The 10,990-nt window shown below is 34.6% G+C and overlaps 3 protein-coding genes across 3 annotated transcripts; 1 reads left to right on the forward strand and 2 right to left on the reverse strand.

The window, feature by feature from the left end:
* Positions 1–310: 310 nt before the first annotated feature.
* On the forward strand, positions 311–6,825 carry LOC127743906 (putative phospholipid-transporting ATPase 9). Its single transcript, XM_052256117.1, has 11 exons — positions 311–1,704; positions 1,917–3,274; positions 3,358–3,468; positions 3,615–3,891; positions 3,986–4,074; positions 4,171–4,279; positions 4,624–4,836; positions 4,929–5,054; positions 5,172–5,270; positions 5,374–5,565; positions 5,844–6,825. Exons 1-11 carry the CDS (start codon positions 1,303–1,305, stop codon positions 6,474–6,476), a joined length of 3,609 nt encoding a protein of 1,202 aa, XP_052112077.1. The 5' UTR covers positions 311–1,302; the 3' UTR covers positions 6,477–6,825.
* A 1,040-nt stretch (positions 6,826–7,865) lies between these two features.
* On the reverse strand, positions 7,866–8,220 carry LOC110274755 (probable calcium-binding protein CML16). The gene is made up of 2 exons (XM_021129995.1): positions 8,150–8,220; positions 7,866–8,073 (listed from the first exon to the last, which is right to left on the reverse strand). Exons 1-2 carry the CDS (start codon positions 8,218–8,220, stop codon positions 7,866–7,868), a joined length of 279 nt encoding a protein of 92 aa, XP_020985654.1.
* A 2,029-nt stretch (positions 8,221–10,249) lies between these two features.
* On the reverse strand, positions 10,250–10,873 carry LOC110274756 (uncharacterized). Its single transcript, XM_021129997.2, has one exon. It carries the CDS (start codon positions 10,775–10,777, stop codon positions 10,250–10,252), a length of 528 nt encoding a protein of 175 aa, XP_020985656.1. The 5' UTR covers positions 10,778–10,873.
* Positions 10,874–10,990: the final 117 nt, after the last annotated feature.

Consider the following 10,990-nt stretch of genomic DNA (forward strand, 5'->3'; position numbering starts at 1 on the left):
TATATATATATTTATTAATTGTTATAATTGTTATAATTAATTATATAATTGAATATAATATAATAAACCTTCTATCATCTAAGTTAAGTAGTAAATGTAATTTCTTTCTTTCTTTCTTACATGAACAAGAACAACACAATAAACTTTAAAAAAAAAACTTTTATTTTTTATTTTTCTCAATTTGTGTAATTTTCTGACCTGTTTTTACGGTTTAGTTTACAGTAGTTCTGAACTTCTGATTAGACCACCTTATTAGTTATTATTATTATTGAAAATTTGTTCTTATTTTTCTTCTGTTGATTAGTGTTGTTAATGTTTGGTGTTTATTGGATAACGAGAAAATAGAGAGAGAGAGACTTGAGTCATCGCCATTGACTAAAGCTTCCCCATTTCTTACTCTTTGAGCTTCCTGGCAAAATTTCTATGCTTCCATTTTCATATCCCATATTCTCTCTTTCCACCATTTTCATACTCTCTTTCTTCCTGCCATTGAACTTTGTATCTTCTGAATTCTTCACTCTTTGAAACCAAAAGACTGAAATGTGAGATCTGATTGTTGTAAAAAGAAGCTTCTTTGGTTCTTCCACTGTGCTTTCTAGAATGTTCTACTTTCTCAATATTTTCTAGTTCTATTTTTCTGGGGTGTGTTTGTTTTTGGAGATTCCAACATTGCAGGCCTTGTTCTGCTGCAATTCATTGTGTATATCGTTTTGTTTTGTCTCAAAGTCTCAAACTTTGATATCATAATATTCTTCTTTGACCAAATAAACCACAACCTTATTATCCCTCTTGCTGTCTCTTACTCATAAAAGTTTAAATTTTTATTTTTTATTTTTTATCCCATCATTTTTTTTTTGCTTTGTTACTCCACTGCCTTATCAAATTACTTGGTCTTTGAGCTCTTTTCTGTGGGAACCTTTTCTGGGGTTTAGTATCTCTTGCTGGTTGCTGATGCTACCTTTATATAATAGTTGTTATTTTATTCTATTTTTGCTTGGTATATGTGTTAATGGGTTATGGGGTTTTGGGTTGTGTGGGATTTTGGGTAAGTTGTTCCTCTTTGAACAGTCTTTGGTTCATTGATGCCACTGAAGGGTTATGATTTTCAGCCTCAAAGTTTAGATTTTTCATTAGGAATTCTTGTTACTGAGGCTAATTTGTGATTTGGGGTTAGGGAAAGTTGCCATTTTTAATGATACTTGGAGTTGGAATTGGTTTTATCTTAAGAGGGTAATTTCCCCTGCATCTTGAATCTTGATTTCGGATAATCAAATCCGAAAAAGGTTCTGTTTTTGTGAGAGAATGAGGAGTGGTAGGAAAAGGAAGTTGCATTTGAGCAAGCTATACTCATTCACATGCTGTAGAGCATCATCTTTTGAAGATGAATTTTATTCTCAGATTGGGGGAAGGGGTTATTCAAGGGTAGTGTTGTGCAATGAGTTGAATGATTTAGAATCCGAGGTTGTTAGGAACTATGCAGATAACTCTGTTAGGTCTACAAAGTACACCCCTGCTACATTCCTCCCTAAATCGCTCTTCGAGCAGTTTAGGAGAGTGGCTAACTTCTATTTCTTGGTTACTGGCATCTTGGCATTCACCAGACTTACGCCTTATAACGCTGCCAGCGCTATCTTTCCGTTGATTATCGTCGTAGGGGCGACTATGGTGAAGGAAGGCATCGAAGACTGGCGCCGGAAGAAGCAGGTAACTTAAACTCTATGTTGCACAAATAGGAATAAGAGTGTATTTGATGAAAAAGTTTGTTACAAATTAAGAATCTTTAAGATAGTATTTGATGAAACTGTTATCTGTTGCAAATTTCGTTTTATAAGGTTAATGTTTTGAACCATTTTGCACTATGCCTTGCAGCACAAGTGAGTATGTTATATAAATTCTCTGGCAAATTGCTTTTGCAGGATATTGAGGTGAACAATAGAAGAGTGAAAGTGCATAAAGGTGATGGAAATTTCGAATATACCGAGTGGAAGAATCTTAGAGTGGGGAATGTAGTGAAGGTAGAGAAGGATGAGTTCTTCCCTGCAGACCTCCTATTGCTTTCGTCGAGTTATGAGGATGCAGTATGCTATGTTGAGACAACGAATTTGGATGGCGAGACAAATTTGAAGTTGAAACAAGGCTTAGAGATAACTTCTTCCTTACATGGCAATCTCAGCTTCCAAAAGTTTAGAGCCACGGTCAAGTGTGAAGATCCGAATGCTAATCTGTACTCTTTTATTGGGAGCCTAGAATTCGGAGACCAAAAGTATCCCCTTTCGCCTCAGCAGCTTCTTCTTCGAGACTCCAAACTTCGTAATACAGACTACATTTTCGGAGCTGTAATCTTCACTGGTCATGATACTAAGGTTATCCAAAATTCTACAGATCCTCCTTCGAAAAGAAGTCGAATTGAGAGGAAGATGGATAGAGTAATCTACTTCTTGTTCTGTATCTTGTTTCTAATGGCATTTGTTGGATCTATTTTCTTTTACATCTTAACTAAAGATGACTTGCAAAGTGGACCAATGAAAAGATGGTATCTAAGACCTGATGATTCTACAGTTTTCTTCGATCCGAAGAGACCGGAAGCTGCTGCTGCATTTCACTGTTTGACAGCATTGATGTTATATGGCTTCTTTATTCCGATATCCCTTTATGTGTCGATTGAGATTGTCAAAGTTCTTCAGAGCATTTTCATCAATCAAGATATCCATATGTACTATGAGGAAGCAGACAAGCCGGCAAATGCCCGGACATCAAACTTAAATGAAGAACTTGGCCAAGTTGATACAATACTTTCTGATAAAACCGGAACTCTTACGTGCAACTCAATGGAGTTTGTTAAATGTTCTATTGCTGGGGTTGCTTATGGCCGTGGCATTACAGAGGTTGAGAAGGCCATGGGTAGAAGAAAAGGTTCACCTCTAAATCATGAACAAGTTATAGGGTCAGAAGCCGACAGCATCAACGAATCTTCGAATGGAAAAGCCTCCATAAAGGGCTTTAACTTCATTGATGAAAGGATAATGAATGGAAATTGGATTAATGAACCTCATGCTGATGTCATCCAGAGATTCTTTCGCCTGTTGGCTATCTGTCATACGGCTATACCAGAAATGGATGATGACGCAGGAAATGTCTCGTATGAGGCTGAATCGCCCGACGAAGCAGCATTTGTGATTGCAGCCAGAGAAATTGGTTTTGAGTTCTGTAAAAGGACTCAGACTAGTTTATCAACATTTGAGTTGGATCCTGAATCTGGCAAAAAAGTTGAAAGGTTAGTAGCTTTTAACTGTTTTATCTGAGTAGTATCTTGAGCTTTAGGGACCTATATTTACATTAGCTAGTCTCATTTTGCAGGGTGTACAAGCTTCTCAATATTTTGGAATTTAATAGCTCGAGGAAGAGGATGTCGGTCATAGTGGAGGATGAAGAAGGCAAAATTTTTCTATTATGCAAAGGTGCTGATAGGTTGGTAACTGTCTTAGAATAGAAATATAGACACATTGAAAGACACAAACCTATTCAGATATTTGTCCAATTGTTTTTGTCCTAAAACACTTATCAAAGGCAAGTCTAAATGATTTTTGATTGGTTGGCTCTATGTTTTCATGCAGTGTCATGTTTGAAAGGCTAGCCAAGAATGGGAGGGAGTTCCAAGACAAGACCATGGAGCATGTTCATGATTATGCCGATGCAGGTCTAAGGACCTTGATACTAGCCTATCGCGAACTTGATGTGGAAGAATACAAGGAGTTTCATAATAAATTCTCTAAGGCTAAGAATTTAGTTTGTGCGGATCAGGAAAGACAGATTGAGAAAATATCTAACAAGATTGAGAGGAATCTAATTCTTCTTGGAGCCACTGCTGTAGAGGACAAACTCCAAAACGGGGTTAGTTCGGATGCGAAAATACATGTTTTACTCGAGGATTTCCTTTAGTCGCATAAAACGACTCGAAGTGACACCTTTCGTGTTGTTTTGATAGGTTCCTGATTGCATTGACAAGCTTGCCCAAGCAGGAATCAAGATTTGGGTTTTGACTGGGGATAAAATGGAGACTGCAATCAATATAGGGTACTTAATTCTAATTATGCCTTATTTTGTTCTTGTACTTCGACTTCACGAAAATAATTGCTTTTCGAGATATCTGAAACAAGAATTGCATTGTAGTTTTTCTTGTAGTTTGCTAAGACAAGGAATGAAGCAGATTATAATTCATTTGGAGAGTCCAGAAATTAAAGCACTGGAAAAGGGTGGAGACAAGCTTGCTATAATCAAGGTAAAATGAAATTCATCATCCTTTTCCGAATCTCTATCTTTTTCTTTATTTTCTTTTGTATAAGATAGGGACTTGATTACAAAATTTTAAACTAGAGGTACCTAGTGGAAAAACATTGTAAACACTATAAAGACATGAGTCTAAACTTTTGAACTTTAGGGACCTAATTAAAAACTGAGCGAAATTATAGAGACTATTAGAGTAATTAAACCTTTTAAGATAGAACATGTTGTGGCCTTTTGTGGAACTTTAGAAGTGCGACTGCTCAGCCGGCTATGGTGTTAAGTGATACTTTAGAGCTGAAAATCTATATTCTGATATTTTTATACCGATTCGTCTTTTAGGCATCTAGGCAAAGTGTCCTCCAACAGATATCTGAAGGTGCTGCACAGCTGACAGCATATAGAGGAAGTTCTCAGCAGGCATTTGCTTTGATCATCGACGGAAACTCGCTTGTCTATGCTCTAGACGATAACGTGAAGCACATGTTTCTAGAGCTTGCGATTCGCTGCGCATCTGTTATCTGCTGTCGCTCGTCACCAAAGCAGAAGGCACTGGTATTGGCCTATTATTGCTGCATTGGTAATAAAAATGAAATAAAAAGGTAGTTTGATTTTGGAAATAACTTTGTATTGTTACTGTCTTGAAGGTTACTAGATTGGTCAAATCCGGAACTCGGAAAACAACATTAGCTATTGGTGATGGAGCTAATGATGTTGGAATGCTTCAAGAAGCAGATATAGGAGTTGGAATTAGTGGAGTTGAAGGAATGCAGGTAATGAAAAATTCCTCAAATGGATTCATTTTTCTTTTCGAGTAAATTAGTTCCTAACAAAATAAATAAAAGACATAAAACTCTAACAACTTATTCATCATTCTTCCCATCCACCAGGCTGTTATGTCTAGTGACATTGCAATTGCGCAATTCCGATATTTGGATCGATTACTTCTCGTGCACGGACATTGGTGTTACCGGAGGATCTCATCTATGGTATTGTCATGCTAATATACTTTGATCTTAACATTCTCAAGATAGGTTCTAAAAGAGTATATAATACTTAATTATGTCAACTTTTGCTTCATTGTTCTGGCAGATATGCTATTTTTTCTACAAGAACATCACATTTGGATTCACTTTGTTCTTATATGAGGTGTATGCATCATTCTCTGGAGAACCTGCATACAATGATTGGCTTTTATCTATCTATAATGTCTTCTTTTCATCGCTTCCTGTGATTGCTCTCGGGGTGTTCGACCAGGATGTATCGGCTCGGTACTGCCTAAAGGTATGGTTTCTACTTACAGTGTAAAATGTTTTAAAACAATTGTGTCCAATCACATTCGTTCTTTTGGATTACCATTCACTCTGTCATTTAGAAAGTAGTTATTTATCCTGACATAGTGTTATGTGATTGGATGCGCTGACAGTATATCAAAATTAAATTCTTGAAAAAATTGAGTGAAACTATAAAAACTACTCCGAGATTTGATTTAACCAAGATATTACTATAAGCATTGAATTTTTCTTCTCTAATATAGTTAGTTCCCCTGTTAATGATGGCAGTTTCCATTGTTATATCAAGAAGGAGTGCAAAACGTCCTCTTTAGCTGGCGGCGAATACTCGCATGGATGCTTAACGGATTCATCAGCGCCATAATAGTTTTCTTCTTCTGCACGAAAGCCATGGAACTTCAGGCCTTCGACGTGGAGGGAAGAACGGCCGGGAGGGATATACTCGGCGCAACCATGTACACTTGTGTGGTTTGGGTGGTAAATTTGCAGATAGCTTTAGCTATAAGTTACTTCACCATGATCCAACATATTTTCATCTGGGGTTCGATTGCATTCTGGTACATCTTCCTCCTGGCATATGGCGCAATGCCACCACATTTTTCGACGAATGCCTATAAAGTATTCGCCGAGACTCTGGCACCGTCTCCGATGTATTGGCTTGTCACATTCTTTGTGGTGATCTCAACACTCATACCATACTTTTCCTACTCAGCAATTCAGATGAGGTTCTTTCCCATGTTTCATGAAATTGTCCAATGGATAAGGTATGAAGGGAAGACAAAGGATCCCGAATATTGTAACATGGTTCGCCAGAGATCGCTCCGGCCAACAACCGTCGGATCAACTGCTCGCCTAGCCGCCATGGCTAACGACACGCGAGACAGAACGATTAACCGTAGATAATGCTATCAAGTCCTCTAGTTTATGTATAGATTTGTCAAAAGTATAGTGATTCTCTTTGTTCATAGAAAACCAACATTTTGTTATCATGTTGGGAAGAAGTGTAAAAATTAAAATAGGGTAAATTTTATGTACACTTATGTTTTTTTGGGCTCATAGATAGAAGGAGTTACTTAGTGTATAGAAGAAGCAAGAATTCTTTGTAGGATAGGGTAGAAGGAGAAGGTGGTTTCTAATCTTTTTGTAGAAAATGAAGTTCAATGAACTGAACTTAGAGTTGTTCCACATTTTCTTTCAATCATCATATGAATTATTTTAATTTTGGTGCTAATAGAGATTCTCCCTTATTTATTTATCCATCATATATCTGAATTCAATAGGTCAAGAACACTTAAGTTGGTCGAATAGTCAGCTCACTTGTCTCCTTAACCAAGTGTTAGGAGTTCGAATCTCGCCTTCAGCCATAGACCCTTAATATATTTTTCTTTTTGACAAATTTACAAAGTGCCATGTTGTGTGACTAAAATGAATGTAATTACTAATTTGTCATCTCAATGTCATCCTCATCATAATGCATAAGTGACTCAATTATTATGTATTTATCACTTTCACCTAACACTTTTGGTTTGGGTATGCATCAATAAGTCAACATCTACATTGACTAAACGGCTTACACTATCCATAGTTAAATTATTTAGCTTCTAATTAATCATTGGCCCTTCAATTTCATCTTTTTTTCATTCACTGTACTCATTCATCGCAATCATTTCATTTTTAAAATGCAGGTTTATTATTCGTTACTTATGAGCTTCATCTAATGGAAAGAAATAAAAAACATATATGACGAAAATATCATAAATATATTCTTATAAAAATGTTTATTTAGTCATATTTTAGAAGAATAATTTATTAAAAAAATATTAATTTAAAAGGAATAACAACACTTTTAAATAAAAGTAATATTTTTATAACATATTAAAATTAAATTCTTTATAATCTATTATCCAATAGTTAAAAAAAAAACTTTACATAAAGAAAATTATAAAATCTTTAATAAAATATTTAACAAAATAAAAAAATATTATTCAAAATTATATTGCATAAATAAACAATGTCTTCACTACACCCTTAATATTTTATACTTAACATTTATATATAAACTAATAATAATATGCGAAACTAATTAATATATAAACAATGAATGATGCACAGCGAGAACTAAAATATTCGTATTCCAGTAACAGCAATTAAGTTAGAAATGGAATAAATAATATAATCACAAGTTAATTATTACATTCGGATCTGAATAACAATTCACTAATTAATTTGGAGTTAAACAAAATTAAGAAAAGTGAAACAAGATCAAACCTCTGAGATGTAATTAATTAAGATCTACGCCACCTTAATACCAAGAAAATCAGCAGCAGATTTTGCCAAAATATTAACAAACTCTTCAAAACTTATAACACCGTCGCCATTGCTGTCGGCTTGAGCCATCATGGCGGCTAGCTCACGGTACGTGAGCGGCTGTCCCATTCTGGCCATGGATCCGGCCAGCTCTGCGGCGGTAATGAATCCATTACCGTCGCGATCAAACACTCTAAAGACATCCAAAAGTTGTTCTTGGTTGAGAAAAATATTGTTGTGGCTGTAACTGTGGCTATGGTCGTCCTCACGAGGAATCACGAGGAATTAGGACATGGACAAGTTCGTCAAACTCGACGTATCCATTGCCATTCTTATCCATCTTGGATAATAAGGCATGGAGCTCGTCGCCAGCTTGACCCCGAGGGATCTGAGCAGGGCGGCGAGCTCCAAGTGAGTAAGACTGCCGTCTGAGTCCATGTCAAAGCGATTGAATATGTCATTTAGTTGCTTTATTTGATCGTTATTGTTACTATTTTGGTGTGACATATTTGTGTATGATATAGTATCTAATAATCAAAGGTAAAGAAGAAGATGAAGAAGGAGAAGAAGGAAATATTAATAATAATAACGGTGTAAGGTATGTTTGTGTAGGGTTTATTAATAATTTGTTTATGAAGAGTTTGATTTGGTGTAAAGGGGTGTGCTATGAAAAATTATTGATAATGATAGATCTCACTTTTCATTTGTGAAGTTGGAATGGTTCAAGGAAGGAGACTCGTGAAGAAACCGTGTTGAATTATAAGTTAAAGTTCGAAGAGGACAAATTAAAAAATCGTTATGAAAACTGTATAATGAATTAATAATAAGTTAATAACTTCAAGCTCGTTTTTATATGATTTTTTCTTCTTTTTTTTTTTCGAGGAAATATATACGAATTTTTGTAACTTGAAAATTTCATAGGAAGTATATATGTTTCTTTCCTTATTAAGTCTATATTAAAAATTCAAATAAGTGATAGTTTTCTTGTTGAGAGGTTCCCTTTTTTTTTTATGGAGTAGAAAGTTTTAATTATATCCATTTTTTTTAACTATTTTGTAAAAGAATAAGGACTCTTACTTTTTTTTTTACCAAGAGTAATTACTCTTACTTTGTTTTGGCCATTAATTACTCTTACTTGCTATGCCTATAGCAAAATACAGATTGGGCTTTTTCTAATTGGGCCTTATTGGGCCAGGTTATACTATGATCTTATTGGGCCTTTATTGAGCTCTAAACTCTAACCCTAAACCCTAACAAAAAAAATCTACAATTACATAAATTTCTTAAAATTAAATTCCAAAACACAAATTTTTTCTTCCTATATTTATATAAATCATCCTAGACCACTTAGCTTTAGGGTTAATTCGTTAAATATTACAATCTAGGACGATTTATGCTTAAAATTTCTTTTACAAAATGAACATAAACCGTATGAGAATATTAAGTGTTTAGAAATCTATTTAAATTATCCTAAATCCACTAAAGTAACATTTTTTCAGCTTAAAACACATTTGGATAGGACGATTTACTTATAGAATAGATAAATCTTAAAGCCTTTCCACAATTTATGTGCGAATGGATAAAGTACAAATGGGTGTCATGATTTATATATGCAAAGAGAAGAAGCTGAATATCTTTTTGCAATTAACATTTTGGCCATTGTCATCATTATCACCACAAATAAGCTTTTGGCAAGAAGAAATTTGGGGGAGAAGAAGAGAGGTTTCTGTGGCAGTGGAAGACGGTTTTGGGGCATTAAGCGGCGAAGCAAGGCACGATGCAGTAAGTGGCAGAGAACGGTGCAGTAATCGACTAGTGCCACAGATCACGACAGAGTAAGGGGCAGCAGCATTTTGTGAGAAAGATGGCTGGCAATAAAGAAGATATGTGCTGCTTAAATAGTATTGCGCATGTGGATAAATTTATCGACGAAGAGATTAGTTGTCAATTTTTTTACAATTTTATTTTGCGTAAGAAATTCTAAGCATAAATCTTTTTAAACTGTAATGTTTAACAAATTAACCTAAAGTTAATTGACTTAGGATGATTTATATAAATATAAAAAAAAGAATTCGTTTGTTAAAATTTGATTTAGGAAATGTTTGTAATTCTAAATTTTTTATTTTATTTAAGTGGAAAAGGTCCTTCATTTGGTAAGTATTTTCAGGAAAAGAAAAAATGTTCCTTCAAAGCCACTCGTCTAAAACTCAAACTTTGACTCAGATCTAAACAAGTTCCTCAATTTTATTTAGGTTTTGAAAAAAATTACCTCAAAATTTGACTTTATGCATACTAATTTATTAACGTCCTATTAATTGGGCCTTAGGCCCCCTTTTCTCTTAAAAAAAAGTGCTATTAATTTATCTTTTTTATCTATTAATTATTTCATATCGTACAAAACTATGATCATAATCACAATTATGGAGATGATTATGTAATAAATCACTAGAGACAATTTTAGGAACACTCCATGGCTCTTTTTGACCCCAAAAACTTCCAAATGCTAACTCTCCATTTTCATAAAATTTTTCCATCACTTTTTCAACTTCATCCATACAGGACCCGCTATCATTACCATTTTGTCCTGAAGTACCATCTCTTAGTGCTATCGTGACGATCTCTTCTCGAAACCTAATAGACTGTTCATGAATTTTCACAAGAACATTATCATAAGAAGAAAAAGAAGACCCCATTAATATTTTTTCTCTATGATCTAAACTAAGATTACTCCTACTCCTCTTGTTACCACAAAATTTCTTCTTAACATATCTTCTTGTTTTTCTCACCAATTTTGATGGAAGCTTGAGCAAAACATAAACAAGAATTTGCAACATTAAACATTGGCAGCAACATGATATCACAACACAATCCGCACCAAGCATGTTCCAATCTTCCATGCTTCAATTTGTGAAGAATTAAAGAGAGATCAATAATAAAAGTAACAATAATAATGAAGAAAAATAAATAATATTGTTGTTGTTGATGAAGGGGGTTTGGATTATTAGAAGACATGATGATCATAGTTTAAAAGAAGAGGTTTCTTATTTCCCCCTATTGAGGACTTAGAGAGGAAGAAGCAAGAGCAATAATATGATGAGGGAAAGCTAAGA

The sequence above is a fragment of the Arachis duranensis genome, unplaced genomic scaffold (genome assembly GCF_000817695.3).
Source record: "Arachis duranensis cultivar V14167 unplaced genomic scaffold, aradu.V14167.gnm2.J7QH unplaced_Scaffold_165934, whole genome shotgun sequence".
NCBI classification, from domain to species: Eukaryota; Viridiplantae; Streptophyta; class Magnoliopsida; order Fabales; family Fabaceae; genus Arachis; species Arachis duranensis.